Genomic DNA, 27,731 nt, shown 5'->3' on the forward strand with positions numbered 1-27,731 from the left:
AGTGTAGACGTAGCCTTAGTCTTTAAGGTGCCACGGGACTCATGATTGTTTATGTAGATACAGGCTCACTTGGCTACTCCTCTGAGACTAGAAAATAGAGTTCCTGGCACTTTCGAGTTTGTATATAATCCCTCCTCGAAACATGTTCGTCATCCTGCCTTGTTCCTTCACTGCTCAGGGCACGACTGTAGCAAGAACAAACTTCCATTTTTACAAGGTATTTCTTTTAAACCCCTCTCAGCTCTTTAGGAGCTTTCAGTGTCACCATGGGCAAGCCACAAATGCTCAGATTTTCATGTGTCCGCAGATTGTTTTGGGTGCCCGACACTGGGGCTGACCTTCAGAAGTGTCAAGCCCCTATTTGAATTCTGTTGAAGGTGCAGGGGCCTAGACTCCAATTCTTCAAGGGGTTTAGGTGCCTAATTCCCTTTGAAATCAGAGGAAGTTAGATGTCTAAGAAGCTTTGTGGGTCTGGGCTTCCCCCTGTAAACCAGGTCCAGAATTTGCGACAGGCCCCCCAAACACCGAGGCATTCAAAAGCAGACTGTTTTCAAATACTTTGCTCAAAACCAAACAAACGTCCCTGTGCCTCAGTTTCTCCATCTATTAAACGAGACTAATCAGTCCGACCTTTGCGCCTTTTTATTAAGTCGCTTGAGAACCTGGACTGGAAGAAGGAGCGTAAATGCAGAATGTTGTTATTTATTTGCTGTTTAGAAAAAAGAGTCAAGTTGCAGGTAAATTGTGACACACAGATAAGATGTCCTGCCTCGAAGCACTCAGGCCTGGATCCTCAAACCTGCTTAGGATTGAACTCAGTGTGAATTAGGTGCCTAAATACCTTTGAGAATCAAGGCCCTACAGCCTAAAGCTGCAATCCTGCAAGCTGCCCTAACTTCAATGAGGCTCCACCTCTCACTAGCAGGACTGGGGGCCTTAAAAGAGTGCTTTTGTGTTTGGAGAGTTTCTCTTTTCATTTCTGAGTGCTGCAATATGAGTTGCAAACTTTCTAGGGTAGCAATGGGCAACCTAGGCTAGTGAGTGGGCCGCATGAGTAACTACGGTTACCAGGTAGCTTCAGAAAAAATACCGGACACACTTGATGGGGGGAGAGGGGGAGAGAAGGGAGCGGCCAGGAGGGGAGTGGGGCTGGCCGGGAGAGATAGGGGAGGGCAGCTGGAAGGAAGAAGGGCAGGTCCGGGGCAGCGAGGCTGGCCGGGGGAGACTGGGAGGAGGAGAACTGGCCAGCAGGAAGTAGGGCTTGCTGGGAGGATATCGGGGGGAGCGGGGCTGGCCGGGGGGGGGGGGGGAGTGGAGAGGGGAGCGAATCAGCTGGCGGGGAGCGGGTCTGACCCGGGCACATGCAGATCCCAGGGCGCTGCCCATCCCGTTCACAGTCCCGGCGAAGCTCAAGCGAGTCCGGCTCCGGCTCCACAATGCACTTGGACAGCGCTCAGGAGCACGGACGGGGCTTCTCCTCCTCTGCAAGGCGTCACTCCTACGTCAGACACAACCAGAGGCTCCCAGCGCCAATCGCGCCCCCTCCCAGCCACTCCCCCGCCCCCGCCAGGCTTCCGTCAGGCACCCAGCCGGAAAACCAGAAAATACTGGACACTGCACATGTCCGGTATTTTCTGAATTTTTTCACCAGACAGAAGGCCTACAAACCGGACTGTCCGGTTGAATACCGGACACCTGGTAACCCTATGAGTAACCCTCCTCCATCTCTATGGGCTGCAAGATTGTTGTCCCTTCCAGGGAGAGGACAACTTTGCTCACTGCTCTTGTGTACCTAGAATTTGCAGGGGGGGAGGGGTGCCAACTGAACTGTAGTGGCCCTTTTTTTTACCATAGATGCCTGGTGCCTGTGGGGGGAGGGGGCACAGGGAGGGCCACCCAGAGGACCAAGGAGGGGATATGTGGGGGCACCCTATTTAGCAAGTTAACATTTTGGTGGGGGCACAAGGAGGTGCACTTCCCAAGTCGCCTATGACCTAAACTTTTGTAAACGCTTTGCCCTGAACAAACTGAAATGCAGGGTCACACTTCGCTGACTGTGTCCCTGAAAGCGAAGGTCTGGAGGTCTGCCGAGGGAGTTCCCAGGATTCAGAGGGACGCTGGTGGCCCTTTAAGAGGGACTGAGGGAATTCCAGAATGCGGGAAGATTCCGGAGCAGTTGACCAGAGAATGAAGGAGAAAAAATCCAGCGATTGTGGAATCAGTAAGTTACCCTGCAGGTGGGTTTCTTTTTTTTTTTAATTTTAAACTATTCAGGAGACTCAAATGTGTCACAATTCAAGGGCTAGAACTCCAAACCTGATTGTGTGGGTATAAGTTTGTCAGGGTTTGCAGTGGTCTGAAAAGAGTTGGGGTCTGTCATAATCTTTGGTAAAACAGTGCTTAAAGTGTGTCCTTCCGCAATCCAACTCTAGCCTTTTGGCTGGGGCTGCAGCTCCTTGTGATTCCATACCCCACTTTAATTAAAGGCACCAGACCCTATCGAAAGTCCTAACCTCTCTTAGATGACTGGTTTTTACCAGCCTCTTGGGTAACCAAGTTAAGCTGGTTAATGAGCTGAGTTCTTTGAAGTTGTAAAGTGCTGTATAAAGTGATTATTAAGCCTCTTTATGAGCCATGAATAAAATCAGCCCGGACAGGTTTGGGAATATTCTGGCAAGATGATTTCCCTCGGGCTATGTCTAGACTATATCCCTCTTTCGAAAGAAGGATGTAAATTAGACAGATCAAAATTGCAAATGAAGCTGGGATTTGAATTTCCCACGCTTCATTTGCATAATGGCGGCCACACGTTCTTTCAAAAACGGGTATTGCAAAAGTGGAACTGCCATCTAGATGCAGTTCTTTCGGGAAAAAAAACCCTTCTTTGAAAGCTCCTGTATTCCTCAAAAAATGAGATTTACAGGATCTTTCGAAAAAGGGGTTTTTTTCCCCAAAAAGAACCACCTCTAGACACTGGTTTCACTTTCGAAATACCCATTTTCAAAAGAATGTGCGGCTGCCATTATGCAAATGAAGCACGGGAAATTCAAATCCCCGCTTCATTTGCAATTTCGATCGTCTAATTTACATCCCCCTTTCAAAAGAGGGATGTAGTCTAGACATGCCCTCAGAGACCAAGAGACATCTCTTTCTACAAAAAACAAACTTCTATTAAAATAAGAATACGGAGTGCAGATGTGGTCACCTCATCTCAAAAAAGATATCTTGGCATTGGAAAAAGTTCAGAAAAAATCAACAAAAACGATTAGGGGTATGGCACGGCTGCCATAGAAGGAGAGATTAATAAGACTGGGACTTTTCAGATTGGAAAAGAGACAACTAAGGGGAGATATGATAGAGGTCTATAAAATCATGATTAGTGTGGAAAAATGAATAAAGGAGAGTGATTTACTTCTTCCAAGAACTAGGTATCACCAAATGAAATTAATAGGTAGCAGGTTTAAAACAAAAAGAAGTACAGCTGCTCCCCGAGTTATGAACAAGTTACGGACCAACATTTGGTCCATAACTCGAAGTATTCGTAACTCGGATCCCATAGAGTTACATGGCGACCATGCTGTTTGTAAGCGCAGCTCGCCGTTCGTAACTCGGATCTGCATTTACGACTGCTTTGGTCATAAGTGAGGATGGTTGTAAATGAAGGGGGTCGTAAGTTGGGGAGCGGCTGTACTTCTTCACACAGCACAGAGTCAACCTGTGGAACTCCTCGCCAGAAGATGTTGTGAAGGCCAAGACTATAACAAGGTTATTAGCCAGCATGGGTAGGAATGGTGTCCCTAACCTTTGTTTGTCAGAAGCTGGGAATGGGTGACAGAAAATGGATCACTTAATGATTCCCTGTTCTATTCATTCCCTCTGGGGGCACCTGGCATTGGCCACTGTCAGCAAACAGGATACTGGGCTACATGGACCTTTGATCTCACCCATTATGGCTGTTCCTATGTCCTTATGTAATTCCTGAAATATAGTCAGTCACCTGAAAACTTACTTCTAAGAATTTAACTGATTTCAATGGGAGTTAGGAGCCTTAATACGTCTCAGGATCGTGGCATTCACGTGTCATATTAGGAAATGCCCAGCACAGAAGAAAACTAGAGAGGGACCAAGAGAAAATACTTTCCTCTGTCCAGCTTCTGCTGAAGTTGCCGCTGCTTTAAAAGAGCCCTTATCATGTCACAATGATGACTTACTATAGATCTCTGTGGTTTCATTTCTCATGCATTATTGCTTTATGGCTTTGTACTTTGCCCCTTCACCAGCTGTGATAGATGAGGAAGTAGCCATCAAGTAACATGTATTAATTACCAAATTGTTTGTGATGATTAATACATAGGAGAAAAAATAGTGGATTTCTCTATTATTTTGTCCCTACTTAGTGAAGTCTAATGGAGAATTAGTGACCTCATACGAACGTGATTCTTACGCTGGTATAACTCCCCTGCTTTGCATATTAACTCCCGATTTACACTGGGATGAAAGGAAGAGACTTAAACCCAGTAAATGTAATAAAGCCCTTGCTCAGCTTTCATTAGAAAGAGGCTTTGATGAATCCCTAAGTAGAAATACCTGCTTGATTAGAATGACTATGTAAGAAGCAGCTGATGCTGCATCAAATTACCTAGCCTGGCTTGTCTTTAGTGGGGTGAGTAAAGATGACTTATGTGAGCAGAGATTGCTGGACCAAAATTCTAATGACTTCACCCATCATAGTTTGAGAAGTGGTGAGCTAAGCTTAGAGACAGGGTAGACTGTAGCATTTGGAACTGGAGTAATGTACCAGAATATTGGAGTTGACACTGTGGTATGGATCCTCCAGGCCCAGGAGTGTGGGGTACTCTAAAACCCTATAAAGTGCTGGAACAAATTAAGGCCCGTTGTGCATGTAAATAACTTTAGGCAAGTGTGTCATCATATTAAGAGTGCTGAGATTATTCATGTGTCTCAAGTTCCTTGTGTCCTTAAGTGTTTGCAGAATTAGGGTTGCCAGATGGTTTCAACAAAAATACCGGACACACTTGACATTACATCACAATCGACATTACATCTTATTTAGAAAATACCGGACATTTATATTTTCTCAATTTGTTTCCCAAACAGAAAGCTCAAATACTGCACTGTCCGGTTCAAAACCGGACACCTGGCAACCCTATGCAGAATTGGGGATTTAAGCTATGTCTACGTGGTACGCGGTACACCGGCATTGCCACAGCTGTGCCAGCTAGCGCATAGACACTTCCACTATCAATGGGAGGGTTTTTCCATCGTTAATTCAGCTTGTCAAGAGGTGATAGCTAGGTCAACAGGTCTACACTGGACAATAGTTCAACCTAACCACAGCATCATGGGTGCAGGGTAACATAAGCAAGGGAGGCATTGCTTTCACAAACCTGCCTGTGCTACCCAGCCACCGGGGAGGGCTGGCGCCATGGTGAGACAACCCTTAGCCGCCGGATGGCAAAGAAGGATCCGGCTTGAGGGCTGGGGTTAGGCGAGGCTTGGTTGGGTGGGAAAGGTTATTGAAAGCAGGGGTGGATGAGAGTTCTGTGGGGCCCAGGGCAGCACAATTTCGTGGGGCCCCTCTCACCTCTCACCAGGCGTCTCCTCTCTCACCTGTGTTGCGCGGTGTTTCAGCACGCTGTGCATGCGCTCCACCACCGTGTGGTGCCAGGGAATTTAAAGTGCGGTATCCCGCCGGGCCAGTCCACCCGGAGCGCACCCTGCCCTATATCTGCTGCTGATTGAAAGGATGTGGTCTCAGGGAAGGGGTGAGGCTTTTGGCAGAAGGGGTAGGGCTTGCTTTCCCCAGCTGGGCTGTCACCTATGGAGACAGGGGTGGGCAAAACCCCCAAGTGGGTTGATCCGGCCTGCGGAGGCCCTGCTGCAGCCCCATCCCCAGGCCAATTAGGATCTGGGGGCAGGGAGAAGCGCATGAAGTTTCCTCTGCCCTGCTAGGAGCATGCGGCACTTAGAAGTGTCACGTGCTCCTGGCAGGGTGGGAGGAGACTTTGTGCAGTTCCCCGTCCCTAAGCCCTGATTGGCCTTAGGATAGAAGGGGGAACACGCAAAGTCTTCTCCGACCGCCGGGCAAAGGTGCCTAGGGAGAATCGGGGAGGGGGGGGCAAAGACCGCACACTCTCCCACCCCCAGACCAATCATGGTCTGTGGGTGGGGAAGCAGGGAAGTATCCTGGCCCCGCCCCTTCCGTTTGAGTCCCCGCCCCTTCCAGTGCGGCCCAGGTGAAGTGGCCTCTGGCAAAAAAATATTGCCTACCCCTGTATGGACAGCATTCAGGGCATGAGTTAGATTGATGGAAGTTTTGCGTGCACACCAGGCCAAAGGGATCCCTTTGTGGATTTACGGATTCATGCTTAGTTTGGGCCTAGGCTGAGCCCTACCACCTCTAGGCTTGGCCGTTCTTAGCTCTAGCACCGCTGGGCTTCCTACATCAGTTATTAAAGTAAAAAAAAAAAAAAAAGAAGTATTTGAGCCCCGGCATTTCTTCCCTTACAAATTAAGCACTGCTAAGAGCCCAGTCCTGCAAACCCATCCTTAGAGAGTTGTCCCGTTGCCTTGGTGGAATATCTCCCACGAGGTGAGGATTAGGCTCCAAATTTTAAAATGGAACCGCCAAGACCACACGGCCCCAAATACTGCTGTGCATCTGGAGGCTGGTGTGTTGTATGGGGGTACCTTAGGGGTAGGGTAAGGACTCGGGTTCCCATTCCCAAATCTGTGAGGCTTCTGTCTACCTGCGCTGCACAGAATGGTTTGATGTGAAAGAGACAAGTGTAAAGGCGAGAGCAAGGATTAGGAGACAGGCTCCCCCCATCTAACCTACCTCACTGTCCTCCTTCGAAGTCTTCTTTGCTATGATGCTTACAAATAGTTTGGTGATGGTTCGGCTGCTGTTGAGCCCATAATACTGTCACACGGAGGCTGGTCAGCACTGGTTTGTGGTACTCCCTGATTGGCCTGTCCCCATCGGTTGTCTCCACATGGGCAGGGTACCATGGCTGTGACAAACTGCACACCCGGTGTGATGGAGTTAGGTCGACTTCCATGGAGATGCAGCTAAGTGGATGGAAGAGTTTGTCCGTGGACCTTGTTACCATTCATTACAGGGATGGATCCCTTCTGTGGCTGTACTTCGCTGCAGGGGCCTAGCTCTAGCCCTGGCTGTGCTGACCAGCTCGTGTGGGCAGGGCAGCCATCTCCTTGTGGTGGGAGTACAGCACCTAGCACAAAGGGCCTGGGCAATGTTTCTTCTATTTTCCCCCATGTGCAGAATAAAATTTTATGTGCACCCACGCATGTGTGAATGTGCACCACCTGGCGAAACAAAACCTGGCTGTGGGCACACTGCTGGGTGGGAGGCGTTGGAATCTCTCCTGAGTGGCCTCCCCAAGCACTCAGCTGACAAGGAACCCTGTTCCCCAGAACAAAAGCAAACGCTGATCCGGGCCAGGCCCAGGGTGCCAGTAATACCCAGCCCCTAAGAAGCTAATATATAAGGAGCATGTCTGTACCCTGACCTCCCCAGCATAAGATGCTCGTCCAATGCACCCCCCAGACCCACTGGCAGCAGGGGTGTCACGCACCAATCACTGGGAGTGGGGCGAAGGGGGCCGCAGTGGGGCAGGGGATCCCCCCCCTTACTGGCGGCAGGCACAGATCAATGGGGCGGAGAGAAGTGTGGGGGGGGGGGCGCAGTGGGGCAGGAGACTCTCCCCTTACTGGCGGCAGGCACAGATCAATGGGGCGGAGAGAAGTGTGTGTGGGGGCGCAGTGGGGCAGGGGACCCCCCCTTACTGGCGGCAGGCACAGTCAGTGGGGCGGAGAGCAGTGGGGGGGCGCAGTGGGGCAGGGGACCCCCCCCCTTACTGGCGGCAGGCACAGTCAGTGGGGCGGAGAGCAGTGGGGGGCGCAGTGGGGCAGGGGACCCCCGTGGAGCGCGGCGGCAGGCACAGTCAGTGGGGCGGGGCGAAGTGGGGGGGGGGGCGCAGTGGGGCGGACCCCGGACCCCCCCCGGGCGGGCTGCGCAGGAGGCGGCCGCGCTGCCCGGCGCAGGGAGGCTCCGCCCGCAGCGGCCGCCGGGAAGCGGCTCAGACCCGCGCGCTGCAGCGAGCTCGGCCCCGGCCTGCGGGTGAGCGCGGCCCCCGCCCCGGACCCAGAGCCAGAGCCAGAGCCGCTGGCCGGGGGGCGAGTCCTGCTGGGTCTGGCTGGGGTGGGGGTGGGGGGAAGGTTGCTGTGGGTCTGGCTGGGGTGGGGGGGAGGTTGCTGTGGGTCTGGCTGGGGTGGGGGGGAGGTTGCTGTGGGTCTGGCTGGGGTGGGGGGGGAGGTTGCTGGGGGTGGGGGAGGTTGCTGTGGGTCTGGCTGGGGTGGGGGTGGGGGGGAGGTTGCTGTGGGTCTGGCTGGGGTGGGGGTGGGGGGGAGGTTGCTGTGGGTCTGGCTGGGGTGGGGGTGGGGGGGAGGTTGCTGTGGGTCTGGCTGGGGTGGGGGTGGGGGTGGGGGGGAGGTTGCTGTGGGTCTGGCTGGGGTGGGGGTGGGGGGAGGTTGCTGTGGGTCTGGCTGGGGTGGGGGTGGGGGGGAGGTTGCTGTGGGTCTGGCTGGGGTGGGGGTGGGGGGGAGGTTGCTGTGGGTCGGGGTGGGGGGGAGGTTGCTGTGGGTCTGGCTGGGGTGGGGGTGGGGGGAGGTTGCTGTGGGTCTGGCTGGGGTGGGGGTGGGGGGGAGGTTGCTGTGGGTCTGGCTGGGGTGGGGGGAGGTTGCTGTGGGTCTGGCTGGGGGTGGGGGGGAGGTTGCTGTGGGTCTGGCTGGGGGTGGGGGTGGGGGGGAGGTTGCTGTGGGTCTGGCTGGGGTGGGGGTGGGGGGGAAGTTGCTGTGGGTCTGGCTGGGGGTGGGGGTGGGGGGGAGGTGGCTGGGGATCTGGCTGGGGGTTGCCATGGATCTGGCAGGGGGCAGGAGGAGGGTTGCCTGTGGGTCCTGCTGGGGCTGGGAGCTGTGGGTGGCGCGGGGGAGGAGTTGTGGGTCAGGCTTGGGGGGGGGGGCATTGTCATGAGTCTTGGGTGGATCCCGGGAGGTCCCGGGATTTGCATTGGGCCTTGCTGGTGTCTGTGCAGGATGCAGTGAGCTGGGGGGGGGGGGGGGGAGGTGTGGTCTCTGCCATGCAACCTGCCTCTGAAGCACCAAGCTGCTGTAGCTCTCAATAGCCCCCAAACGGTAGAGGTGGGGGGAACCTCTTCTGGGTCGGGGGCTGCTGATTTGCAGAAAAATCAGCTGGGGGCCGCACACAAGTGAAAAGCGAAAAAAAAAAACCAAACCCTCCCTGGCGTGGTCCCAAGTGAAAAGGAGAAAGCCCTTCTCTACCTTCCCCTCACACACCAGAGCTTTGGGGGGGGGCTCAGACTAGTAGATTTTGTGTGCTCCAGCCTCAGGGTGGGACAGCAGGGGGGCTGGAACGCCAGCGTGGGCTCCCCATTGCTGGGGGGCAGCTCTGAGCCTTGGGGGCCGGATCCAGGAAAACTGGGGGCCGCATCCAGCCCCTGCGCCTTAGGTTCCCCACGCCCGATCTAAAGCATTTATACGACCTCTCTCCCCTTTGCCTCCCACCCTCCATCAGGCCACCTCCCCGCTGTCACCCTGGCGCTGCACTGCTTGGATGGCGTCTTCCTCTCCCCCAGCGAGAACGACTTCGTCTGCAAGGTCACTGAGGAACTAGACCGTTTTCTGCTCCAAAGCCAGCATGAAAAGTAGGTGGCTTATGTTGTGCTGTTTGCATCGTGGAAAATTTCAGACCAGGGTCATTGAACCTGTGCCCTATTTGCCCCATGTGAACAATAAAATGTTTGTGATCAAAAGTGTCCCTTTTTCCTTTTGTCCTGCACGATGCTTGTGCCATGGGGGGAGGCGGCGACATGTTCCACCCAGAGGTGGCTGCATTTCTCGGCTGCTGGATGTCTGCAATTTCAGATGGGCCCTCCAGGAGGAAAGATTTTATTAGAGATTGAAGCTCAGTTGCATCATTTGGAGCCAGATCCTGTGTCCTGAACACACATGCACAGGATTCTTGCTTGGGCCATCACAGCAAGTGGGGTCAGTTACAAAGTTGGAGCTTGAATGTGCATTTCCCCAAAGTGCAGGGATTTTGTACGTTGAGTTTTGTCATCCCCCCTCCCCAAAAATCTATTACTTTTCCTTGAGTGGAATAATCCTGGAGGCTGGCTGCATTGGCCATGGCCACGTCTGGGCCTTGTTCACTTGCTGTCCCAGTTTGGTGGATTATTACCAATGGCTTAAGATTGAACCATTTTTCATCAGCTCCTTCCTGCACACAGTGTTCTTTGGCCCAGTGGAAAACTATCATAGGGCATGATGAACTACTCTGGGTCTTTGCTGAGCACTTTTTGCCTATCTGAGTGAGCTTATGTGCGAGAGTAGCAGCTCGAAGTGAGAAAGGGACGCTGTGTTCCCAGTAGACTTGCCTGGATGGCAGCTGCTTGGATTGGTTACTTATTACAATATTTTAGATTGAAGAAGCTATTCGTTAAGTCCTGTTGCAAGGTATCTGTGAGTGAAACTAGATCTGACTTTGGAGGGGTGTAAATGCCAGGCATTGTGATACAGTGTCTCTTTTTTCCTGACCTGCTAATTTCTGAAGGGTTTCTCTAGACACTGTGCCCCAGAGAAAGGTGCCATATTGACAGGTCTTGACAAGGCATGTGTTAGTGGGAACGATTAAACGATTAACACAAAGCTCCCCTCCTCCCATCTTGATGCCTCAGTATGTAGCTGGCCACTGCGAATGGAATTAAGACCCCACTCCAGAAGTAACTGGGGAGTCACTATTGAGGATGTACACTGCCCGCTGTCCCTCCTACTCCAAGCTGACAATCCCCTGTCTGTTTTCCTTTTTCAGAGTTCTCTTGTTCCCCCCGCTGTCCAGCCGCCTCAGGTACCTGATCCACAGGAACGTGGACAATGTCGCTTTGTTAAGCAGCTTTTCTGTCGGGGAAGGATGGAAGAGGAGGACTGTCATATGTCACTCAGTCATAAGGTATGACAGGTACATGGTGCTGTGTGCAGCAATGCACTTAGCCATCCTCTCTGGAGTGCAGGGAGACTTTCTCCCCATTCTACAGATACAGCAAAAGGCAGTGCACGGTGAAGGGACTAGCCAAAGCCACATGGTGAATCAGTTGTGAAAAGAACCCAGGAGTCCTGACTGTCAGACGCACACTTATACAACAAAATGAGTCATCCTCAATTCACTCAGTAGGCTTGAATTTACAACTGTGGGTCACGTCACCCGTTGGGGTTCAAGCAGTACACTTGGGAGACAGGGGGTGATATCAGAGCTTGTCAAAGTGAAGCCAGGGCAACCGCCACGCTGCTACGCTTTGTAGTGAATACGAAGAGTTTTTGTAATGCGGTTAATTCTGTTCTGATGTGTAAGGCAAGGGAGTTCAGTCGAGTTGGAGCAAAGGATGGGGAATCAGGTTCTATACCTAACTTGGAAAGGGAGTATTGTCTAACGGTTAGTGCAGGGAGTCAGGACTCCTGAAATCTATGCACCATGTACGCAACAAGGAATCCAGAGCGCGGGGTTCTTTTCCCTGAACTGGAAGGAAGTGTTCTCTAGTGGTTAAAGCAGTGTTAGGCCTCTTGAATTCCATTCTTGTTCTTCTTGTTCCCTCTGCAATCTCGGACAAGTTACTTAACCTTACGAAAGGGACGCTGTCAGCGTAACAGTCCTATATAGTAAGCCAATATCTATTTGTTCTGAGCCCTTTAAGAGGGTTAAAACCCGAGTTTGTCAGTAATTTATGCTGTTGGGTCACTTTCGTTTTAATCTGCCCTTTCTGTGATGAATCAGCAGAATCACTCATGTTTTTGCACAGTCATTTTTGTTTGCACACACGCTCTGCTGCAGTGTTTTCGGTTGCAAAAACATCCAGGGGAATGTTTTTATGTGTTTAAAAAACAAAAGTTCCTCTTACCACCTCAGACAGCAGCACGGGGCATTCCCACATGTGAGCTGGGCGCAGCTGCTGTAGAAGCATTTTTAAAAAACAATTCCCAGTCAAAAGTGAGCTGACTGGGTCTCTGTAAGTGTTAGTCGGTGATCTGCATGGATGCAAAGTGAGTAGCTGTGATCTAAGTTCTCTCTAAGATGCGTGGTCAAGCACTGTCTAGTAAGCCCCACACAGGGGCTCAGGCCCTCCCCAGGTCCTGTAGCGGCCAGGGCAGTGGCACATGTACTCACTGGCCCCAACCCAGAGCTGTCGCGGCTGGGGCAAAGGTGTCCCTTCTCTGGCCCCCACCCAGCCTGGTCCCACCTGCCCTGGCTGGGGGAAAGGAGCCTCTCTTGTAGGAGCTGCTGAGGTAGTAGAGAGGCGCCCCTCACCAGGCCCTGAGCTGCTGCGGTGAGAGGGCTGGCTACACCCCAACTCTTCATCCTTAGCCCCATCCCAGAGCCTGCACCCCGACCCTCTGCCCTAGCCTCCTCCCATCCCTCAGCCCCACCCTATCACACACTGCCCATGTGAGACATTACTTTTGTTATGTGCGCCAAAATGGAGGTGGTACATAAACATTAGAGGGAACGCTGGCTGTGATGTGTCTTTTCCTTGGATAGAGGGGACGCTAGACGGAGGCGGGGAAGCATCTTGGTGCTGCAGTGTCCAATCAGAGTCCCTGTGTGAGATGAATATTTGTTGTAATTGTTTTTCCTGACCCTCCCCTCCCCCCCCCCTTTTTTTTAACGGTAGAAAAATTCCTGTTAAATCTTTGGGATTCATCAGAAATCCAGTGCTGGGCCAAATGTAAGTGGACAGGCTGCACCAACCTGTCAAAAGGAAACAGGAGACACGTCACAATACTGTTAGCTGTGCAGGCTTCTGCAGGGTGAGCGTTTGAAGCGGCTGTTCTGGTGCTGTCCCATTGAATAGGAGAAGGTCTAAGGATTTTTTTTCCATCAGGAAGTAGAACCCAGTGATCTGTCCCTCGCTTTATGGGCAGTTCGTGATGATGGTGATGACTGCCCAGCATAGCCCAGCTTCTGAATGAGCGGCTTCTAGTTTCCTCTTCTCATCGCTTGCTCCTCATGCTCCTGCCACCTGGTCTCTTGTCATCCCTACTGCATGTTAGGGATGTAAAATCCCATTTAATTGGCTAACCAGTGAAACCTAGTGTGTAACTAGGTAACCGATGAAAGGGGGACCTGCTGCAGCCCGAGGGATCGGGCAGTGGGGCTGTCCTGGCCCCTGCTGAGGGCTGTTCACACGTACTGGTTAACTGTTACCCGGTAAGCGTCACCCGTACAGTGACTTAATCAGTTAACTGGTTACCCGCTCACATCCCTACTGCAAGTGCTTGGTTCCCGCTTCCACATGCCTGTAGCTGAACTCTTGGTCTTTTCTCCTGCTGTGCCCTGGACGTCCTGTCCAACTGCTACTTTCCTTTTTCTCCTCCTTCCCTGGGCGCTCCTTTCTGGGGCCCCTTCCTCCTGTGTCACACAACCTGCTAGAACGGCTCCTCCTCCTCTTCGGCTGCTTAGACAGGCCTGTGGGCTCCCTTGTGATGAAGAGCCTAGAGCTCGTGGAAGCAGCTGGAGAGGAAGATGCGGAGCCAGTGACCTCGTGGCTCCGGCCGCTCCGCACAGATGCAGGTGATCTGGGGGCCGCAGACAGGCCGTGCTGCTGTGAGGGACACATGCACGCTGGTGACGGTGGGAGTGTGGTTGTACATTGGCTCTTATCAATAACGCTGACTTGTGATAGGCTGGAGGGAAAGCAGAAGTTTGCTCGCGGCACAAAGCTTCCCAGCACATCATGTGTTTCCCTGCTTCTTTTGGCGCTAGGTTGCCTGAGGAGGCTGGCGATCAAAACGGTTCCTGCGGCAACACGGCGAGAGCTCACCGCCCTCTCCAGGCACGAAGCAGGGGTGGCAGAGCCGCAGGGCCACGCAACGCAGAGCTGCCTGCCGATGGCTCTCGAGTCAACCGAGGAATCGGCAGGCCCAGGCGGCCGCCCCGGAGAAAGCCGGATAAAGCTTTGTATGTCCCCAGGGGGATGCGTGAAAAACGGGAGGAGCTGCAAAACCAAAGCCCAGCAGCGGCGGCAGCCAGAGATGAACCAGATGTTGGGGTGGTGCAAGAGGAAGGGACCCCAGAAGAGTTAGGTAACTTTGAGGGCACTACAGATTCCAGCAGGGTCGCAAGTAATATCGATCCAGAGCCTGGCAAGGAACTTCCTGAAGTCCAGGGCCTTAGAGAGGCATATGAAGAACATATTACGGGTGAAGTCAGTGGAGATAACAGTAACAAGTGTCCAGTGGACTGTTCAGATGCCCCTTTGCTGGAGTGCACCAGAAACCTTTCCATATTGGAGAGCCAGGATAAAGACAGGTCTGATGGCCCTTGCAGCAAACCACTCTCCCAACCAGAAGACCAGGACGACCGCAGCACAAATCCCACTGTATCGGAGGGTAGCAAAAATCGACACCAGGTAGAAGATCAAGATAAAGACACCATGGCTGCCAGTGTACCGGAGTGTAGTGAAAACTTACCAGTCTTAGGAAATCAGGATACAGTGGCATTTGTACAGCCTTTCTCAGAGTGTAGCAAAAACCTCTCCCTTCCGGAAGGGCAGAATAAAGAGTCTGTGGACGCCTCTCTGTTGGAAGAAAGCAAGACCTTTTCAGTGCTAGAAAACCAGGGGGAGGGGTGTACCGACACCATCGTATGTGAGTGCAGCCAAAACCAAAGTCTCCCAGAAGACCCGCATCCAAGATGTATGGATACCCCTGGGATGGAGTGTGGTAAGAGCCCATCTATACCAGCTGACCAGGATAAGCTCCGCATGGATACCTCTGTTCCGGGCCGGGTGTTGCTCCCAGAAGACCGGGATGAAGACTGTACAGTCCTGGCGGGCAGACTGCGGTGCGGGTTGGAATTATCTGTGGAGGAGAAAGACACGGAAAACCCGGCAGTGAAGGAGCAGGAGGGGGCCCGCCTAGAGGAGGACTCTGATGCCGAACTCTTGCAAGAGGTAAAAGTTTTGGTGTGAATCTTGCTTGGCTGGACCTGAGAGGGATGACCAGGGAGAGCTGTGACTTAGAGATGTGGCAGTGAGTGTAATGGGCCCTGGCATCTTCTCAAAGGGAGAAGAGGAGCCTTGAGATGCCCCTTGTCATGGCTCTGGCCTCTCTCTGCTTATGGCTCCCGACGGCTTTTATTGAACCATGTAACAATTACAGAATGGTAGGATTGGAAGGGCCCTCGAGAGGTCTTCTAGTCCAGTATAATCCAGCCTGACTGTAGAATGACTTGAGGAGGGGAAGGCTCAGGGGGCGGGTAGAGTGGTGCACAGAGGTGGGAGTCGATCCATTTTTTTGCAGCCAAAAAGTTCCCCCTCTCAGCCCTCCTGCTGCTAATGGATCTGTTGAACAGCACAGGCCAAACACTGAATGTGCTTTGGGAGCTGATTCTCCCCCCCCCCCCCAACCTCTAGCAGGGTGGAAACTTGTTGGTTGGGGCAACATGTAGGGGAAGGCTGGTGGCTAATCTGGTTATGCCATTTTCGGAGTGGTCCGGCCTAAGCATCTTGTGTGGCTCCGATTCCCGTAGTGTCGGAGCATCTCGCAATCTTTATTGCATTGCTCTGACAAGGCACGGCTGTGCTGTTAGCCCCCTGGTACAGGTGGGGAACTGAGGCACAGAGTGGTTAAGTGATTGACTCAAGGTCACACCCCAGGGCAGTAGCAGAGCACGGAACTGAATCTCAAGCTCTGTGCCCTAGCCCCTATATACGTAAAATGCCCAGGTACGCTCTGTGCTTGATAGCATGTTGCGTTTTTGAAGACCCCCTCAGTGTCCTTGCTCACTGGCTTCTCCTGCAGCGTTAGAAACGCACTTTGACCTCTAACGCTCTTCTCCTCCCAGATTGCAGCCTATGTGACTGTGAAGGACATAACCATCGAGAAGATCCAGTTTGACTATTCCAGCTACGGGGACGCACAGATCAACGAGGGAGACTTTGGACACGTTATCGAGATCTACGACTTCTCGCCATCCCTGAAAACGGAGCATCTGATGGAAGCGTTTTCAGAGTTCCAGTAAGTACCTGCCTCAGCACAGGGCCGTTCCTGCTCCCCGTGCGTCCTGCTTGCCTGGATGAAGTGAGCAGGATGCTGCCTCGCGGGCGCGGTATAAATTGTGTCTAGAGCCTGTGTAAGAATCTGATGCAGTTTTACTGCATTTCAGTTCTGTCCTCGCGTTGCTTTTAGTGGCTAGAGTGCTGAACAGGGCCTCAGCAGATCTGGGTTATATTCCTGGCTCTGCCACTGGCCTCCTAGGTGACCTGGGGCAAGTCACTTTGCTACTCCGAGCCTCCGTTTCCCCATCTGTAAAATGGAGATGAGGATACTCACCTTTGTAAAGCTTTCTGAGATGTACAGCAGAAAGGTGCTCTGTAAGAGCTAGGTGGCCTGGTCGTAATATTCCCTGTTTCTGATCCCAGAGGAAGATTTCTATATAATTTATTATGCTTTTTTTTTTAAATTAATGATTCTTTCGGCATCATTTACAAAGGTGCATGACTTTACTCATGTGAGTACCATATGGACTTCAATGGGATTGCTTGTTAGCTAAGTGCTTATCTAATAAAATTTTATAGTTGAGACCTTTCATCAGTAAATCTCTGTGCTTCACAATGTTTAATATAATTATCTTCACAATACCCCAGTTCCCTGCCTCATGGAGGCTAAGTGTCTTGCCCAAGGTCAGAGAAGACTGTGGCAGAGCAGGGAACTGAACCCAGCTCTCCCAAGTTCTAGGCTAATGTCCTAACGAGTGGACAGTCTTTCCTTAAATGTTCCTCACCACTGTCGTGCATGACTTCCCGAGTAAAATTGCACACTTGGATTGGAGTTCAGCTTGGCTTCTCTGCTGAAAACGCAGTAAGGGTTGGGTCCTTGCTTTGCAATGGCTTGTCTCGCACAGATGGTAGTACAATAACATCTCCTTAAGGAGTGTATGGATTATTTTATCAGAACAAAATTCATCTCTTTACCTGTGGGTTGTGACCAGCGTATCTCTAGGACACCATGTCCATTCTGCAAAATCGGTTTGATATAAGTATCTGTAGACAGATACGTGCTCTTCCCCTCCCCTACTACTATCTCAGCGTACGGAACAGGATGGCGTTAAGTTTCTGTATGAGCCCTGTTAGCCTGAGAGTAATGCTTCTAAAGATTTAGCTACTTCTTACTGTCTCCTCTGTGTTCCTGTGTGCACGTAGCTCTGATAGTGACATTGGGCTGAATGTTACCATTAAAATGAAACTGATCGTTTTCTAATTCTCATGCCCCTAGCACAAAGCAACGGCATTTATGTTTCCAGAGCTGCTGGGGAAACCTTTGAAATGCAGCTCAGGAAAAAAAAAGTTTTAACTGAGCATCGGTTGGTTTCCATGCAGTTAAAAACTCTCCCATTTAGATTTTTGTGCCGCCTTTTCGGTATCCCTTTCTGACGCATGCACTTCGGGCACCCACGTGCCTAGTGACATCGGAGCAATCGTTTATCAGTTGCACAGTGATTCAGACTAGGGATGAAAAATCCCGGTTACATGCAGGGCTGACGTTGCGTTTCACTGGTTAAAGGGGTGTGCGAAGGGAGGGGCACTCCAGTGGGGCTGAAAGCAGCCCCCCCCTTGCCTGCTCAGGTCAGACTAGACTGGGGCTGCTCCAGTCTGGCCACCCCCTCCCCTCCGCGGCGACTGCTCCTGGTATCAGTTAAGCATCACCCGTTTAACCAGCGACCCGTTAATACCCCTAATTCAGAATCCTAATACTTAGTTTAATTTAAATCCCAGGTTTAGGAATTGTAATAGAAAGTGCTAAGTGTTGCTTTCAAAGAAGCGTAGTTTACTTTGGGCGGGAGGGAGCAGCAAGTTCCTGGTGGGAGGGCACTTAAATGGGGTTCAGGATAAGGATGTAATAGTGTAGTCGATTAATCAGTAAGCAAAAGCTTATAGGTTAATGCTATAGACGACACGCTTTTCCCTTCCCACCCTCCCCCCAGTAAATTTGTTAGCAGGCTGGCCTGCAGCCCAGCTCAGTCCTGGCTCATGCCAGGTCTGGGACCTACCCCCGCTGCTGCTCTGCATTTAAAGTGTATTAGGAGCCAGGTGGGCAGGCAGCCCGGCTCAGTTCTAATTCGGGCTGGGCAGTCAGGAGTGGCAGGGGGCTCTTCGAGAGTGGGGCCAGAGCGCACTGGCTGCCGGCCCTGCCTCCGGGGGCTAGAGAATAGTCCAGAAACCGATAAGAATTCATGAGGTTAATCGACAATTCAATTAACCGATATTTAACATGCCTAGTTCAGGACATGTGGATTCTATTCCCTCCTCTTCTATTCAGTCACCATGTGACCTTGGGTAAGTTCCACTTAACCCCTCTATTTTTCTCTTCTGCCTCTTGTAAAAAGGGGCTGATGCTTTGTAAAGCACGGGGTATCGATGGGTGAAAAGCTCCCCTAATACTGAGATGACTATTTATGGTGTTGCTTTCCTTTTTCTTTTTAGCAAGAGTGGTTTCAAAATTCAGTGGGTCGATGACACACACGCCCTGGGTATCTTTTCCAGTCTGGCAGCAGGTAATGTGACTTGATTCTTTGCTGTGATTCTAGCAATCTGCAGCCTGGGCAGGCCTTCACCAGTGTTGGTTGGTATATAGCTGCGGAGCCTTAAAACTCCACTTGCCCTGTAATCTGAATTCCAGTGTCACTGGGTTCCTGTGTCTAAAAGGAAGATACCCTCTTCCTTTTGGTAGTGTGGAATGTGAAAAAGCCAAGTCCATAGTGTGGTATTGGTAAGTAAATTGTATTCTGCATTACAGCCAGTTTATGCTCAAATCCTATATTCTTATTGGTGGTTTAAAATAAATCCATTTCCCCTCTCTGGCTCCATCTAGACTGCATTGCTTTTCCGGGATACCAGAGGTATCCCGCGTCCAAGGAACACATCCGCTTTTTTGAAAAATATTGGAAAAAGTGGATGCGTTCTTTTGCCATCCCTGTAAACCTCGTTCTACGAGGCATAAGAGATGTCAAAAGAGCACTTTTTTCCGAAATTTGGCGCCATGTAGATGCACCAAATTTCGGAAAAGCCTCTTTTGAAAGTAAATCAGAAAAAGATACGCAATTTGCAGCATGCAAATTGCGTACCTTTTTCCAATTTAACACTGCAGTCTAGAGTAGCCTCTCGGTATGGAGAGCTCCTTATCACCCTCACAGGCTTTCTCCCACTCTCTGGTGCCCTAATCCCTGAATGAAGCAACCTTCTGTCACAGGCATTGAAGATACAGCTGATAGTGCATGTCAAGTCATTCCAGCACTGAATTGAAGCAGGTGCAAACCATGAATGCCCATTCTCAGCCCTGCCCCTCCCCACTTCCCCATCCTTGAAATCTTCTTTAAAACACAAGAGCATCTTCTCATTTAAGAACATAGCACTAGTTCTGCATTAGGATTGTGTATTAACACAGGAGTGTTGTAAGCCAGACACGAGAAGTCATTCTTCCACTCTACTCTGCACTGATTAGGCCTCAGGTGGAGTATTGTGTCCTATTCTGGGTGGCACGCTTCTGGAAAAATTGGGGACAAATTGGAAAAGGTCTAGAGAAGAGCAACAAAAAAGATTAAAGGTCTAGACAACATGAGATATGAGGGAAGAGTGAAAGAACTGGGTTTGCTTAGTTGGAGAAAGAGAAGACTGAAAGGGGACACAACAGCTTTCAAGTACCTAAAAGAGTGTTACAAGGAGGGAGAAAAATTATTTTCCTTGACCTCTGATGGGCTTAAATTGCAGCAAGGTTGGACATTAGGAAACACTTCCTAACTGTCAGGGTGGTTAAACGCTGGAATACATTGCTTAAGGAGTTTGTGGTATCTCCATCATTGTGGCTATGTAAAATCAGGTGAGCAAAACATCTGTCATGAATGGTCTAGAACTCTAGCTGGTGCTTGGTCCTGCCGTGAGGGCAGGGGACTGGACTTTACTTTTCAAGGTCCCTTCCATTTCTAGTATTCTATGATTACTAGTGATCTCTGTTAATGACCTATTCTCTAGAAATGCTGCTTAGCAGGTTTTAAGTGGCTTGGGTAATAAACAGGCTGTGGGACTCCCTGAATAAGACTTAGGGTGCGTCTCGTTTTGCATTTTAGAAACTAATCCATCCTGCCAATGGAGCGTATTCTTGAAAATGAACAAAATTCTAGCAGGTCTAGAACAAAAGGGACTTGTGACCCTCTGTGGAGAGCATGAATCCCTTCTGAGATCCAGGGCATGTACCTGACCTTCCATCGAGCTGATGCCTCTCCTGTGCGTCAGCTCAGATCATTCCTTCGAGCTGTTCATGTCTGGCTCTGCCTGAGCCTTCATTCTATGGCTAGGGCCTGATCCTGTCATCTTTGACCCACCCCCCAAAAAATGTTTATGAACGTCACTGGGGATACGTCTAGACGACAGGCTTTTGTTGACAGGGGCTTTGTTGACAGAGACTGTCGACAAAGAGCGTCTAGACTGCATCCAGTTCTGTCGACAAAGCAAGCCGCTTGGTCGACATGAGAGTGTAGACGGAAAGGACAGTGTAGATGCAATAACGCCTTCTGTCGACAGAATTCTGTCGTTGAAAGGCGTTATTCCTCGTAGAATGAGGTTTACCGCCGTCGACAAAACTGCCGATTTCTGTTGACAGTAGGTAGTGTAGACGCAGGTATAGTTTTGTCGACAAAACCCTGTAGTCTAGACACACCCTGGCCGTTCCCTCCTCTCTTCCCTCCCCCTCCACCCCCCCTTCCTCCCCCAGACTGCAGGATTCTATGGCTGAGTGAATCGACCAAATTCTGCTGTTCCGCTAAACACCTTGGGCAAGATCCTCAGCGGAGATAAAAAAGTGGCGCGCCATTGAGCGGAATGGCGCTGTCCAGCTTTAAAGCAGCTGAGGATCTGGAGTTACAAAAATCCATCCTGACCTTTGCGATCTTTATTGTTTGAAGCATCTCAGGCCTTGGGACAGAGTTATCCTTCTCTGAAGATCCGATCCTTGATCCATGGGACGAGACAGTCTAAAATCAAGGCACTTCAGCGACCCAGTAAGAAACCTGTGATTTTGTTTTTGCTCTTTTATTTTAAATATCTCCTACCAGTTATTCCTGTGATTAACTTACTTTCAAATCCAGTATAATTAACAAGCCCACACTAAAGACTGTCACTGCTTTAAGAACAGTAAGCTCCTGGTGGCTTTATTGGCACTGTTGTGATGCAGGAGTTTGAGCTGAATTCTGTTGGGCCTTATGCATCCTTAATTGTTACCTTAGTTCTGCTTGTGGAATATTTCTAGTTATGATGCCAGAAGCAGAAAGAATCCAGCGGGAATCTGTAGATTAGGAAGGTGACCCCGAAGGGGAGCACATCCGTGGTGGAATAAGAATATTAACGCTAGGGATGTTAAGATGCATTTATTAAAGTAAACGTGTAACTGCTGAAATATTCAGCGCTTACACATTTACAGGTGGGCGCGGCAGGTGGGTCCCTGGGAGTTGGTGCACACAGAGAGCTGGCTTTTAAGCCGGCTCCCCGTGAGCATTGGCTCCCGCCTGGCTCCTGTGCTGCTGCCTTTGATACAGAAGCAGCAGTGCAGATGGCGAGGGAGGAGCCTAAGTGTATCCGTACATGTTAACTGATGAGCCTGCACTCATCGGTTAACCATGTATATAGTTATACTTTCATACTCCTAATTAACACACCACCCCTCAGTCTTATTGCAGGTCATTTTTCTGACTTATGGCACATCTCAGATATTTGTTGCCTTAATGATCAATGAGTAGTCTTGTGTGTTTAACAGGAAGTCAAAGCATGCAGGGGAAGAGACTTTTAAAAAAATGTGCATCAGATAATTTTTTAGCATAGGCCAACATTTTAAAAGTTGGGTGCCTACAGTTGCTTTTCACTTACAGCTCTGATTTTCAGTGAGCTGCAGGTCAAATATTCAGACTTGAAAATCTTGTCCGTAGCCTGTTACATACTGTAACTTTGTTCCACATGCGTCCTCTGTTAAATGCCCCCTGCTGCTGAACACAGTATCAGCAAATATCCTTTTGAGAGCTGGTAAGTCACAGCAGGAGACATTTCAGTAACACCGGACCCAGCTCTGCTCTCTGGTACGGTCAAAATTCCCACTGGCTTCCGTAGAAAGTGCCAAACGTTCTGGGGGTCGAACGAGGGTGACCGCAAGGGAGATAATGCAGATGGGATTGCTTGAAAGATTGAGTCTTTGCTGCTTCCCTCCTGTAGCCATATTAAGACCCTGAATCAGCATGAAAGTACATGCTTAAATTCCATTGTTTTTAGTGGGGCATCTGCATATGCTTATGCTCTTTGCTGAATCGAGGACCATTTTTTCTATGCCACTTGTTTCAGTTGTATGAAGAGTACGTAGCATTAAGGAATGAGATCCATTTCGACCACTAATATGAGGATCCAGAAGTGGGGCATATATGTTAATAGAGACTCATGGTATATTTCCTCCACCCCCCACTAATTAGTTCAAACAATTAAACAAATCACGGATAAAAATGAAACCAGTAGCAGTTAGTTCTTTGTGGTTGGCATCGTTTTATTATTCAATAGCAGCCGCAGATAAAATTGTTGTTTAAGCTTAGCCATTGATAGTTAATATTCAGTTCATTGTATTGCTTTTTAAAATCACACTGTAATCAGTTACGCTTGCCGCAATAAGTGAAAAATGCCATGAATCTTGTAGCCATATAAAGATTTTACTGTACATATAATTATACTGCTTTTATACAGTACATTGCAGTCAACACAAATTTCAGTATTGATGATTTAAAAGGATACTGGCACTTCCTGACTCTAGCATGGCTAGAGATTCTTAAGACTGAAATGTCAAAGACTCTGGTTTGCTTTTCCCATGTTACTCACATCTGGTGAGGGGACTCACCTATTTTACTTCCTGATTCTCACGCACTAGGCTCGGGGTAGGAGATTTACGGTGGAGAGGAATGTTTGTTTGAATCTAAGCAAAATTTTATTTTTAATTAAATTAGTTGACTGTGTCTCCTTTAAAACCTTGTCAAGAATAATTGGCAATTTATTTTTCAAGCTGGGGATATGTTGAATCTGTCCCACACGTGTGGGTTTTTTTTTCTTCCCTGCCGTTGGGCTTTCTTTGGGGTTCTTTTAAAAACAATTTAGCAGCTCAAGCAAAGATCAGAATGCTCACTGGATAACTTCAAGTCTGCAAACAGTTAAATAACTATAGTGCCATCAACTCCACTGTACACTAAATAAAGACTTATTCAGCCTGAAGTTTTGGATTTGGTAAATTAAAAAATATATATATTTAGGGTAAGCTGCTCTGAAACTTGAACAAGCAGCATTTGCCAGTCACTTCTGGCAAATGGGCCCTTAAAAAATGCCTTTTCAAATGTATGAAAGCGTAGCAGTTGAAGGGTTGGGCGTTCCCATGCTGTGGGGTTATAATGAGGCTTTCAGAGCAAGTGTCCAAACTGAAATCAAGGAGTAGTCCTGTAGCACCTTAGGGTGCATCTACACTACACCTGTAGCTTGAAATAAGCTATAAAATTGGAGCTACGCAAATTGCATAGCTTATTTCAAGTCAATTTTGAAATAGCTTATTCCGTAATTAATTTAGAAATAACCTGCTATTCCAAAATGCCCCTTACTCCTCATGGAATGAGGCTTACAGGGATGTTGGAATAACGAGCCTGTTCTATTTCAAAATAACGGGCTTTCTGTTAAGACGCAGGGTAGCTATTTCAGGATACCTCCGGTATCTCGAATTAGCGTTGCAGTTTAAACATAGTCTTAGAGACTAACACAAATATATAGCTATAGTACCACAAGCTTTTGTAGGCAAAACCCACTTCTTCAGATGAGCAGAGTGGAGAAAGAAGGGGGAACTTCACCATTTATAGCAGAAAAAGAACAGAAATGGTGAGGTTTCCCCTTCGTTCTCCACTCTGCTCACCCGAGGAAGTGGGTTTTGTCCACAAAAGCTCATGATACTCTCACTCTCTATTTTTGTTAGTCTCTACGGTGCTACAGGACTACTTGTTTTTTTTAAAGTTCCAGATGAACACAGCTCCCCCTCTAAGACTTTTACACTGAAACCTGTTTTCTTGGTGTCTACCCCTGCAGGAAGGGAGCAGCTTTTAAGCCACTTGAATATAAGACTTTGCCTCGAAATCTCTGCCTATTACAGTGGTGGAGACCTAGAGGTGGAATGACTTGCCTGGAATTGCTTGGTGCCTCTGGGGAAGAGCTGGTAACAAAGCCCAGAGCGTCTTCCTCCCAGTCACGTAGTTTAGGAGTCTCACAATCAGAGGATTGAATTAGGGAGACTTTCCCCCTCGCCACCATTTTGCTTGATTGCTCATCTGTGTTCTGCAGAGCTCCTTCAGCTGGTGAAAGAGAGACCCCAGACAGACACCGCCGTGGCCAGGAGGCTGGTGACCAGGGCTCTGGGCCTGCGGCACAAGAAGCAGAGAGTCTCAGGCGGTGACGTGCTCCAGCCTGAGAACCTGGACCGGGAAGAGGAAACTGGATCTGAGCCGAAGCCGAGCTTGGAAGGAGCCCGGGTGGCATAGCGAACTGCTTGCTGACCAGTGAGTTGCCAGTAGGGTGCTGTTTGTGGAGGTTTTCTTTAAACGGGGGGAAGGGAATAAGTTGACGGTTGTTGTTGAACCCCCTTTGTTGCATTCTGGGAAACAGGCTGTCTCGCTAATCCAGGGTATGGAGGCAACCATAAAACTAGCTCTTTACTATGGAGAGCATCTTATCTTGTTCCCCAGCAGGTGTCTAGCAGCACCCTGCCAAAGTGGCTCCTACCCAGTTGGGTGTGGTTGGGAATCTCAGCCTCACACCAGTGGTCTGCCGTGGGGCTGTCTCCACACCGTTATCTGGGCACTCCATTCTTTTAAAAGGCAACACCTGTAGTAAGAGCTGCCCTAGGATGTGGGTTGCGGGGAGGGAACACTTGTGGCCTCTGCTGGATTGCAAGCAAGAAACACAGAGCAACGCATTTGCGGGAGTCAATAGCTGTTTACTGTTTACTGCCACGTGTAAAGCGGATGTTTGTCAAAATAAAGTTATACCCCAGAACTGATCCGGAGCACGTGCATGCGACAGCGTCTGGTTTTGTGATGTGCGGCATTGAACCAGCGCACCCCTGTTTGTGTGGTGCAGTATTTCAAGGAGCATTCTGACCCACTGATGGCGTGGGAGGGGAAGCCGAGCCGAGCTTGTAGCACCGAGCCCTAGAGATGCCGCCCGACTGCCCCTGCAGAAGCTCAGGTTATTTGAGCATATTTCAGGCCTTTCGCAAAGTCTCCCCTCTTCAGAACAAAAAGGAGCTCTCCAGATTGTGTTGGTGAAAAGCTTTTGCCAGTTGCCTCCCTCCAGGCAGAGAGGAATAACTTCGTATTTATCAAATAAATACTTGGATAGGCATTAGCAAAGGACTTAGCAGGCATTCCTTAAGCCTCACAACACCGCTGCAAGGTAGGTTGTGGAGTGCAAACATGAGGTTAAAGGGACACAGCCAACGCCAGTCACGCTTTGGACTGAACTGTTTTATCTTATTGCACACCCAAGTGATTTCCCTCTTTGCATTTGACAGCGCTTTGCGTCTAGTCAGTTTCACAGTTTTTCCTCTGTTTTGAGCCTTTCAGCTAACGCAGTGGGAGAGGAACTTTTCTTAGCACTACAGGATGCGATTGCATCGGCTGCTGCGCCACGCTTTTTGGCAGCCGTAACACCTGCCCTTGCTGTAACTTTAAGGAGCGACCAGGGCTCAGGTTTGGTGACTCACACAGCAAGCCCCTGGAACATGCACAAAAATGGCATCTAAAACGCCTTTTCTGGGCAAAGCAGATTTTTATTCAAGTAGGTGTGTGCCTGAAGATGTGTAGCAACGTGCGTCCTCAGAGGAACGCACTTAGCACCATTGGTAAATGCATAAAGTGTCAAAATCTTTAAAAAATCGCTTACACAGGTGATCTGACATAATGCAAGATCCAGATACCTGATAACTTATTGGCCTTTGCTATCTTTCTAAAAGTATGTTGATGATACAGGTTGAACCTCTTTAGTCTGGCACCTTCGGGACCTGACCAGAACAAAACCAGAGAATTTTGCTGGAGCATGGGAGGTCAGTATTGTCTAGCAGCATTCCCAACTCTGCCACTGCTTACCGGGCCCTTAGAAGACATTCAGGGGCAAATTAGAGCTAAATAACAGCACAGAACACTGAGAGCCAGGACTGGTGGCTGTAAAGAAACTTTGTGGGACCACGGGAAAGTTGGCCACACTCATTATAAGTGGACATCTAGCTAACTAAGCTCATGCTGGACAAGTGAGTGCCGGACTGAAGATGTTCTACTTGTATAAGAAGTTATACTCGCCCTTTAATGAAAAGGTAGAGGTGTAATATTTTTCTTAAAGATGTTGGAAGGAAATAGATGCATATGCAAATCACTTGCACAAACTGCTTATTGTGCAACAGAAATTCCCATTGCTAGTCTCCCAACACAAGGAAGGGTACTCAATAATGGGACTTTTCCAGTTCTAGACTTCGTAATTGACATGTAGCTTTTTGGAATTCCGGTGATGATACAGAGAACATGGCACAGCCATGTTTAGATGCTCCTTTTAAAGATCGTGCTGTGAGTGGAGCGTTTGAAATGAACAAGCTGTCACAGTAATAAAATACTTTGCGCTTTTCTGTTCTCAGAAGGCTGCTCCAGTTTTTCTTAACTAGGTGCTGAAAGGGGTGTTTCCAGGGCAGGTCTGAGAACGAGTTGGATTTAAGTGCCTTTAGAAAAGCAATGTCACAATGTCCGTTTTCACATCCGTGGCGCGTGTTCAGACTCAAAGCTTAAAGATACTGAGAGAGGAGCAAGGCAGCTGAGAGGAATGGGTGTTTAAACACAGTCAATGGTATGGATACTTGGTGGTTGTCCTACCCCAAAGGAAATCACCACCTTTGCAATCTGCTTACTGCAGCCTGGACCTGCGCAGATGAACTTGCAAGGTGGGAAGGAGTCTCCAGTGAGCAGGTTAGACTAGGTGGATGTGACGCCCTAGTTGCAGGGGCCTAGTGGAATTAAAGTCTGGTCCCAAATCATCTCAGTATTAAGAGTGAGAAGTGACAAAGCAAACTCTGTGTGGAGAGTATCACTGAGAATAACTTACAATGCTAAGGAAAGTCCATGGTAGTTTACTTGGTTTCTTTTCCTGTGCAGTGGTTAGGGAAGTCACAAAGAGGCATCCCTGCTTCCTTTAAATAGATGATGGGAGGCCGGCTGGTCTACCAAGTAGACACTTGGTTATTTGTGAGTCCATTGAACTGACTCTGTTGTGTGTCTTGGCTTATGGAGCCACCTGTGAGAAGCAGAGAGAACCAGGTGTCATCAGCAAGGTATCACTCAAGACTGTGTAAATCATGCCTCTGACATGAAAGGCTGATGAGCAACAAACCAAATCAATGGAGTAAATTACTCCTCTCTGCTAAAACAGACTTCTTCCGCCCCCTGGGGTTTCTGAATGTGGCTCTAAAGTCATTGCCTACCTTTAGGGCCCGCGGCAGGGGTGGCTTTAGGGGTAGTCAGGGGTGGC

The 27,731-nt window shown here is 49.6% G+C and overlaps 2 protein-coding genes across 2 annotated transcripts in view; one reads left to right on the forward strand and one right to left on the reverse strand.

Moving 5' to 3' along the window:
* The first annotated feature begins 142 nt into the window (after nt 1-142).
* R3HCC1 (R3H domain and coiled-coil containing 1) lies at nt 143-25,227 on the forward strand. Its single transcript, XM_089773738.1, has 9 exons — nt 143-217; nt 7,912-8,164; nt 9,638-9,767; nt 10,934-11,071; nt 13,877-15,065; nt 15,959-16,131; nt 18,597-18,667; nt 21,071-21,166; nt 24,507-25,227. Exons 1-9 carry the CDS (start codon nt 143-145, stop codon nt 24,701-24,703), a joined length of 2,322 nt encoding a protein of 773 aa, XP_089629864.1. The 3' UTR covers nt 24,704-25,227.
* LOXL2 (lysyl oxidase like 2) overlaps nt 22,669-27,731 on the reverse strand; it is an 89,896-nt gene continuing 84,833 nt past the window's right edge. Inside the window, exon 14 of the mRNA XM_075910805.2 lies at nt 22,669-27,497. Coding sequence (XP_075766920.1) covers nt 27,424-27,497 — 74 coding nt within the window. The 3' untranslated portion in view covers nt 22,669-27,423. The remainder of the gene's footprint in view (nt 27,498-27,731) is intronic.

This window comes from Pelodiscus sinensis, chromosome 28, assembly GCF_052426305.1.
Source record: "Pelodiscus sinensis isolate ZL-2025 chromosome 28, ASM5242630v1, whole genome shotgun sequence".
Taxonomy (NCBI): Eukaryota; Metazoa; Chordata; order Testudines; family Trionychidae; genus Pelodiscus; species Pelodiscus sinensis.

Bases quoted from the DNA above. Each gene is read 5' to 3' on its own strand.
- R3HCC1 (XM_089773738.1), top strand. From the start codon at position 143: ATGTTCGTCATCCTGCCTTGTTCCTTCACTGCTCAGGGCACGACTGTA. The intron at 218-7,911 runs GTATTTCTTTTA...TACTGGCGGCAG, and splicing joins CAAACTTCCATTTTTACAAG to GCACAGTCAGTGGGGCGGAG. The intron at 9,768-10,933 runs GTAGGTGGCTTA...TTCCTTTTTCAG, and splicing joins CTCCAAAGCCAGCATGAAAA to AGTTCTCTTGTTCCCCCCGC.